The 9,297-nt window shown below is 38.7% G+C and overlaps 1 protein-coding gene across 1 annotated transcript; it reads left to right on the forward strand.

Moving 5' to 3' along the window:
• The first annotated feature begins 1,451 nt into the window (after positions 1–1,451).
• On the forward strand, positions 1,452–9,167 carry LOC102702831 (cullin-4). Its single transcript, XM_006650635.3, has 17 exons — positions 1,452–1,809; positions 2,676–2,791; positions 2,870–3,216; positions 3,566–3,746; positions 3,841–3,963; positions 4,165–4,452; positions 5,970–6,095; positions 6,444–6,545; positions 6,638–6,691; positions 6,871–6,977; positions 7,291–7,351; positions 7,440–7,571; positions 7,666–7,803; positions 7,879–7,959; positions 8,056–8,136; positions 8,612–8,692; positions 8,786–9,167. Exons 1-17 carry the CDS (start codon positions 1,452–1,454, stop codon positions 8,897–8,899), a joined length of 2,490 nt encoding a protein of 829 aa, XP_006650698.1. The 3' UTR covers positions 8,900–9,167.
• The last annotated feature ends 130 nt before the right edge of the window (positions 9,168–9,297 follow it).

The following is a 9,297-nucleotide window of genomic DNA, read 5'->3' on the forward strand; positions in this document are numbered from 1 at the left end:
ACACCAGATTTGGGAAACATAGTTTGCCTAGCTTTTAGAGATGCTCTAAGAATGATACGATTTTATACAATGCTTGTAGGGGCAACTTGAGTATAATATTATTGAAGACAGTCGCAAATAACTGGATAAGCTACGGAGAAAATATAAAATTTGGCAGCTTTGTCTATCAAACACTATTTCTTGTTTATCAATTGTGGCTAGAGTTCAATCTATACATACAGACCCCAAACACCTCACAAAAACACCAGATGAATCTAACTTAGGCCCATGATCCTATCAAAGTCACACCAATTTAAACACACATTGCAACTTTATCACTGTTTCTTCTAATATTGCAAGGATGTTATTAGAATAAGAGTTCTAGCGTTATTTTTATAATTTTCTAGTGACAGTTTTACAATAACGTTTTAAACAAAGTGACAAAATTACAGTGGTCCTCATTGTGGGGCATGAAAATGGGCCTTATATTTGGCCTTATCCACTATGGGTTCAACTCCTTGTGTGTTTCCTTGTTGTTGAGGATGACACATACACCGTCCATAAATGCGTTGATCCATGTCGTGGTACAACATCAACGACACTTGTCAATTCACTTTCTCTGCTTCGTTCGCCGGTGATACAAAATCGGGTATGGCTCGCCCTCGCTGCAGCTGCGTCTCTTGATATCCATGCAAATACCCTTTTGGTGGTTCGCCGGATTCAAGATATTATTAGTAGTTTTTGAATTTGTTAAGTTCAATGTTTATATTATTAAATTAAATAATTATAAAAATCAGATATTTTTTAATCTTTCATCAACCAAAAGAACACACCCCACGTGCCAACAGGTAAAAATGAGATTTAGTCCAACTTTTCATGGTGAAAGGACCAATAACCAAACACATCAAAATTTAGCATATAAAAAAATACTTGGAAATATTGGTAGATTAGTAAGGCAAATACCCTCATCCAAATAGTGTCCAACCGAAACTTTGACAGTATCAACAAGTTCAATTTGACATCAATCCAAATTAATTAGTTCAATTGTTACTACCAAAAACTTTTGGTAGGTTTAAACTACAGCCCATCGTCCTCAATTTACTAGCAGGCTAACAACAAAAGTGGGCTAATGGAAACAGAAACGAAACTGGGCCGCGTCTAACTCCAGGGCCCACGTTCTCACACCTACAGCCTCGCAAATCCCACCAATAAAATTAAAAAAAAAGACAAAGAAAAAAGAAAAAAAAGGAAAAAAAAAAGGGAAAAAGAAAAGGGAAACCCTTCCTCCCCCAACCCGATCTCTCTCTCGTTCTCTACTCCGCTCTCCACCACCTCCTCGCCGGCGTGCGGCGGCCCCACCCCAAAACTCTCGCTCCGGCGGCCGGGCCTCGCCGCGCCGCCCCGCCCCCATCCTATCTCGGGATCACCGCCGCCGCCGGTACCGCCGCGCCATGCTCCTCGGCGTCTGATTCATGTCTCACCCCCACGCCACCGCCCCCAAGCGCCCCGGCCCCTTCTCCTCGTCCTCCGCCTCCTCCCCCACCTCCCCCGCGCCCCCGCACATGAAGAAGGCCAAGTTCCCCGGCTCGTCTTCCTCCTCCGCCCCCGGAGCCACCGAGAAGAACGGGCTCCACGTCGATCCCGCGGTCGTGGCCCGGAGCGGTGGCCGTACCAACGGCGAGGAGGACGCGGAGATGGTGCTCGCCGACCAGGAGGAGCTCCCCGCCCCCAGCGCATCGCCCCCCGCAGGAGTCGCCGCCAACCTCTTCAGAAAGAAGGCCACACTCCCCCAGCCATCTGCCGCCCGCAAGCCCCTCCGCATCAAAATAGGTCCCTCTCTTTCTCTGTAATATCACGTTTTCCATGTGAGAGAATTCATCGTCGAGGGGCTTCGGCCTAAATTGAGGGGAATTCTATTGATCCTATCAGTTGTGCTAGTTCAGCTGTTCACTCTCATGGTTCACTAAATTCCAGTAGTAGCAAGGGATTGAGGCGATGTCTGTTAGTGATTTTGTCAAATTCGTCAAATACATCATTTCGTCTGTCGGTTCTGTTTTCTCGCTAGGAATGCCTAGGTATTCGTAACGGGGAATTACTCTTGGACTGTTCTGGGGAAATCGATAGTTGCTAGGGTAACTCATCATTTTGTCAGCTACAATGCTTCTAATCGCTCTTGACATATATTTGTATGGTCAATTCCCTGTAATTGTTTGTTTATCTTGGCTTGTTTTGTTGGGCTTGAATGTATTGTTGAAATGTGGTGCTTTTTTTTTAATGCATTTGACAAGTGAGCTTGGGCATAATTGTATCATTCTTGTATTTTCCTGCTCCCTATTTGGTTGTTTTGCACCATATGAGCTGGCTTTCTAGCTAGATTGCTTAAATGTTTTGACTTTATTGGGTGTAACTGTCAGTATTTATTGGAAGCTTTGCTTTGCATCTCCAGTGTACCGCCTTCATTTTCTGAGTTATATATTATCCCAGCATCAGTCACTATTCACTAGCCAGTACCAAGCCATAGCTGACAAGTAGCTGTATAAGCAAATTCAGGTCATATGTTCTTTCTCAGATAGGACTGCTGGATATTCTGGATGTATTTTTGCAAGCTAAAGATTTACTCGCACCCCATAATTCGTCTCTTGTTGCATCCCTTTTCTGTTTTGTTCATTATATCCCATCTGTTTTTCATGTATCAGGTCAGCCAAAATTGCCAACAAACTTTGAGGAGGATACATGGGCTATTTTGAAGGATGCTATTACGGCTATATTTCTAAAGCAAAAGCTTTCATGCGATGTTGAAAAACTTTACCAGGTAATTTTAATATTGTTTTTGTTATAATATTTGACGATCCCAATTATTTAGTACTTGAACTATTTTTCTTCACTGTAGGCTGCTGGTGATCTTTGTCTACACAAGCTAGGTGCAAATCTATACGAAAGAATAAAGAAAGAATGTGAAGTACACATATCGGCAAAAATATCAGCATTAGTGGGTCAAAGTCCAGATCTAGTTGTATTTTTGTCTCTGGTGCAGAGAACTTGGCAAGATTTTTGTGATCAGATGTTGATTATTCGTGGCATTGCTTTACTTCTTGATGTAAAATATGTCAAGAATGTTGCAAACATTTGTTCAGTGTGGGACATGGGGCTGAAGCTATTCCGCAAGCATCTTTCGCTCTCTCCAGAGATTGAACACAAAACTGTTACTGGTCTTCTAAGATTAATTGAGAGTGAGAGGTATGCCGCCTCTTTTTTCTCTGTTTTGGTAGATGTTAAATTTTTTTAAAGTTTTTCTCATAGTAAACACGGAAATTCGTAGCCCATTTTCATTTTCTGATTCACTTGGGATTTTTTCAGAGATCAGTCTAGAATGGCCAATTGTAAATAATATCTTTATCAGACTTGGTTCAATGTATTGAATATTATATATCAACTAGTAATCAGTTTACTTGAGAAAAGCTGGTCATCCATTTACCTTGTGCAGTCAGAGTGTGTGTTTTGGGTCCATTTTAATTTTTTTAAATTGTGAAAGAGTCAATGTATGTTAAGTAACTGATTATTCACTAACCATTTGTTTCCTTGTCAGACTTGGTGAAGCAATAGACAGGACATTGCTTAGTCATCTTCTGAAGATGTTTACAGCTCTTGGAATGTATTCTGAGAGTTTTGAAAAGCCCTTTCTCGAGTGCACATCTGAATTTTATGCTACTGAAGGTGTCAAATATTTGCAGCAGTCCGATATTCCAGACTATCTCAAGCATGTGGAGGTAGTGATAAATATATTGTTTTCTCTGTTCATTTTATTCATACCAAATTCAGGTATAATTTTGCAACTGTTGGTATTTCACATAAATTATGCAGACAAGATTGCAAGAAGAACATGAAAGGTGTATTCTATATTTGGAAGCTAACACTAGGAAGCCGCTTATAACAGCTACAGAAAAGCAATTACTGCAGCAGCACACATCTGCAATTCTTGAGAAGGTGATCACCTGCTCTTACGACTGTAGGATTTATTATCTGTTCTGAATAAGAATATGGTGTTGCCTTTCTTGTTGTTCTGTTAGCTCAATGAATAAATAAAAACGAGTTTTACTTTATCAAGACGTTATATTTGTTGGGCACTAATTGCCCAATTCATGATCTGAGCAAGGATATGATGTTCTTCTTGCATACGATGTTCAGGGATTCACTATGCTTATGGAAGCAAATCGTGTAAAGGATCTCTCGAGGATGTACACTCTCTTCCAGAGGGTTGATGCCATTGAGTTGCTAAAGCAAGCACTTAGTTCATATATCCGGGGCACTGGCCAGGGCATTATCATGGATGAAGAAAAAGACAAAGAACTGGTACCCTTTCTTTTGGAATTCAAGGCATCACTTGATAGAATATTGGAGGAAAGTTTTGCCAAAAATGAGGCTTTCTCCAATACGATAAAAGAGTCATTCGAACACCTTATCAATCTACGCCAGGTAGGCCATATTTATGATTTTGTTTTATTATATTTTTCCCTTTCTTGAGTACTGACTACCAAGTTGATATCTCTTGTCCATGTAGTTTGATGTAATTGTTGCCATGATAACATGTTGTTTCTATTTTCCCTAGTTTGCCTTTGTTGTATATATTTCTTGCTCCCTCTGGTCATCAATGGAAGAGTGTGGCAAACTTCTGATTTTCAACCAATAATATACTCTTCCGTTCCATAATATAAGACACAACCACCACTAACCCAAAGACCAAGAAAGAGTTATAACTACCTTCCCGTTTAAATTACCTAGGTGCATGTATGCATGCATGTAATGTGGTTGGATATTTTGATGATAAAAAATATGCTAGTTAATGTATACTTGCATGCACGCCTTATATTGTGGGACAAAGAAAAAAGTGATTATGCCTTATATTATGGAATGGAGGGAGTATTAGCTATTTATTTACGTTGGTCATATGGGGGTGATTTATCTTTGGTGTTGTTTTCATAATGCTGTTCTTTGGTAACTACATAGAATTCAAATAAAACCTTTCCAAGATGCTTATCACATACTTTAGAAAGTCAATATGAAATATGGTTACATGATGCACTGTCAGTTGAGATTATGATCAAGAGTCATGCTTACTTACTAAGGTTCTAATTGTAGGCTGCTGTTGCATACTTGAAATGAAATGATTGGGTTAGTTTTTTCTTGGAAAAAAGCTTACATAAATTCTATTGTTTATCAATTTAATGTTATAAAAAATGCAGCCAAGTATTTGCATTGGAACTGAAAAGCTGAAAATGACATGTTTCTAGAAGGCAGTACCCACCTTCCAACACTGCATGAATCTGTACAAAGCGATAATATACTAAGGAGCACGGCGATTTATTTTTGTGTATAGGCTGTGTTCTTTTTCAGATGAAAGATGAAAGTTGAAAGATTATCAGATTTTTTGATAGCTATTTAATGGTATAAACAATGGAATTATCTACTATAAATTCGAAAAACCTACTTTAGAAAGATGAGATGATGAACTTCTATATATAAAATTTTTACAAAAACACACTTTTAGCGCTTCAGGAAGCGTGCACGCAAAAACCAAGTAATAATCTAAGCTAGGAAAAGAATGCAGCCATAGGGTCATAATTTTTTGTAATTTGCTTTCCTATTACAGCCAGCCTTCCCTTTTATAGCCTGCCAAACTGTTGACTCCTTGATATTTAACCTGTCAATATTCACCATTTGTTTAGGAAGATGCATTCTCTTGTACATCATTCTTTGTGTTGGTGTCCTATTGTATTCCAGTCAGCAGTGGGACTTAATAAACAGGAAACTCAATTCTTAGATTTTAGATATGCTGGTGTGCATTTTGGTTCTTGTGTCTTTTCGTTACATCATTATCTGGTTGCTTTTGTGCTGTACTTAGTGGACATGTCAATTATCCTATATTTTTCTTTGTACTATGTTTTTTTATGAAAGATCAGCTAATACCCTTTTTGCCCAAAAAAAATTTACAGAATCGACCCGCTGAATTGATTGCAAAGTTTCTTGATGAGAAGCTTCGAGCTGGAAATAAAGGTACCTCCGAAGAAGAGCTGGAGGGAATATTGGATAAAGTTTTGGTTCTGTTCCGATTTATACAAGTAAGTCGCTAGGTTATTTGATATCACCGAATTGCTTCTTTGTCAGCATCTTGTTCTTTCAACATCAGTTGCATGTTAAATGTAGCACATTTTGGACACCTCTTTTTTTTTTTCCAAATACTCAACCCTATAAAATATAGTAAGAAAAAACAATTTCCATGTGCACATGGGTGGATGGTTTAAGTGTTACACTGAAGATGGGTATAACCTGTCAAATTCTTAGAGGGGCCTAGATTCAGCTGCATGAAGCTTGCAGGACAAGCTAGTGCTCATAAATTTACTACTACATAGTAATACACAAAAAAGGTTTACTCAGAATTGGAGGTTAACATTTTTCATGATGTTCAGGGAAAAGATGTATTTGAGGCATTCTACAAGAAGGATCTGGCTAAGAGGTTGCTTCTGGGGAAGAGTGCATCAATAGATGCTGAAAAATCAATGATAACAAAGGTAATTATTTATTTTCTGGTGGTTAAAAAAATGAAATTTGAAATGGTCATCCAACTTACTGACATGCTTAAGCAACATTTTTCTGTTTGCAGCTCAAAACTGAGTGTGGAAGTCAATTTACCAACAAGCTGGAGGGAATGTTCAAGGTAGCAATGGATGTTTTTGCTATAAATGATTTCCTAGTGTACTGCCTCTGCTAACTCTCATCCTATGCATATTTAGTTCTAATGTTGCTAACTCATATCCACTGGTGATGTACAATTTTCGTCAATTTCTTTTATGTGGATCACTACTTATTAAAATGAAATGAACTTGCTTTCCTCAGGATGTTGAATTGTCCAAAGAAATAAATGAGTCTTTCAAGCAATCATCTCAAGCGAGGACAAAGCTTCCAACCGGCATTGAAATGAGTGTCCATGTTCTTACAACAGGGTAGGTAACATGTGCCTTGGCACTTATACATGTGTGCTGAATTACTGAGTAGCATGTTCTGTTTACACAACAGTTATTATCTAGTACTCCCTCCATGTGCAAATATATGTCATTGGTTAGTTCAATTTAACTAACCAATATCTAACAAAAAGAATAATGGGAGGAAGTAATACACATAGGTTGGCTTCTTAGTCAATGGCCTATAGCTGGAATCTATGATGGATTATTATAGGCGATCGCTGAGCATGTTAACATGTAACTTGATGTTTTCCACCATAAATATGCACTTCTGATTAAAGATGTCGCACTGCAGCTATTGGCCAACATATCCACCAATGGATGTGAAACTCCCGCATGAACTTAATGTCTATCAGGTCAGACCAGGTTCTTAACTAGGTTTGTTGGCAGTCAATATTTACATCAACTGTCAGAAAATTAATTTAATTTCCTTTTTTTTGATAGGATATATTTAAAGAATTCTATTTGAGTAAGTACAGTGGAAGGCGTTTGATGTGGCAAAATTCATTGGGTCACTGTGTATTAAAAGCAGAGTTCCCAAAAGGTAAAAAGGAACTTGCGGTGTCACTATTTCAGGTGGGATTGCTTTTCCCAATTTCCTCAGTGGCTTGTTGTAGCTGTAACTGTCTGATTGACAACTAGAAATTTGCTGATTTATTCTGTTTGTCAGAGTGTGGTTTTGATGTTGTTCAATGATGCACAAAAACTAAGCTTCCTTGATATTAAAGAATCAACTGGTATTGAGGATAAAGAATTGCGAAGAACGCTACAATCGCTTGCATGCGGTAAAGTTCGGGTTCTCCAAAAGGTGAGACTCTAGTTTATCTGGACATCCCACTAATTTTCAGTAAGCAGCTTGTTCAGTCGTAACTTGGTTTTTCAGATGCCAAAAGGACGAGATGTAGAAGATAAGGACGAATTTGTATTTAATGAAGAATTCAGTGCCCCTCTCTATCGCATAAAGGTAGTACTCGTCCTCTTAATTCGTGTGGGGGTGGGGTGGTTACCTTGAGTTTGGGTGTGTCAGCAAGCTCAACTAGGTACATCTGTGTGTTTCCAGGTGAATGCTATTCAGATGAAGGAGACGGTAGAAGAAAACACAAGTACAACCGAGAGAGTATTCCAGGACAGACAGTATCAGGTGCCTTAAACATCTATAAACTTGCAAACGGGAATATCCTTTGAGAACGTCTAGTTACACCTGTCATATAGTTATCCTCAGTTTTCTGTATAGGATGTTAGCTAAACTAGTATGCTGTGCACTTGTGCTTATGCTTCCTCTGGTTCATATGCACTTAAGAGTAATATGCCGTTCACGTTCTACCCTCTATTTATACTTAAGATATGGTGGCTACTACCACCTCCCCATTTTGCTTTGCCAAAATCCCTTGTATTATGAGACCGGAGGTAATAGTTTCTAATCTTACATTCACTGAAGCAATGCATTGTTGTTAGTTCACATTGGCGTCTTGTTTTTTCTCTTATTAATGGCTGACATTTTTTCAGGTTTGATGTTACCGTTTCAATCAAATTTATTATGGAATGATTTTGGTGCAAATATAAATTATGAAACCAATCACGGGATGATTATGCGATAATCTCGTTGTTCCGTGCAGGTGGATGCTGCCATAGTTCGAATAATGAAGACACGGAAAACCCTCAGCCACACGCTTCTAATAACTGAGCTTTTTCAGCAGGTTAGACATTTTTTTGTATTTGATTTCAACGCATGCATTCCATTACTCATTCGACAATTCGATCTCTTAAATTATCTTGTTGGCTTGTTTCAGCTCAAGTTTCCAATCAAGCCATCGGATATCAAGAAAAGAATAGAGAGCTTAATTGACAGGGAGTACCTGGAGAGAGACAGGAGTAACCCCCAGATCTACAATTACCTGGCTTGACAGGCCAGCGCTTGCCATCATAACATGAAAGCTCATCTTCATTTCATTGTCGGAAAGACACTGTAAATTAATTGAATACGTCTGTCTCTTGTTCTTTCCTACCTTTTTCTCCATGGGATCTGTAGCAATCGCGACATTTCTGTATACCCAAAAAAGAAAACAAATTTTCGATAATATCACTAGTAGTAGCCCTGCATATCATGCGTACATGTGAATGTTCCCACCTGATGAATACCAAAGCAGAACGGAAGCTCTCCTTTGAAACGTATATCTTTTCTCGAATTCCTCGATAATCTAATCGGTCTGGTGAAAATCAGATTGAATTTCTGTAAAATTCGTGTATTTCAAATGAAGCTCCAAAGTTTACCATGTTTTGGGCATACCGATTTGCAACCCAA

Source organism: Oryza brachyantha, chromosome 3 (genome assembly GCF_000231095.2).
Source record: "Oryza brachyantha chromosome 3, ObraRS2, whole genome shotgun sequence".
Lineage (NCBI taxonomy): Eukaryota > Viridiplantae > Streptophyta > Magnoliopsida > Poales > Poaceae > Oryza > Oryza brachyantha.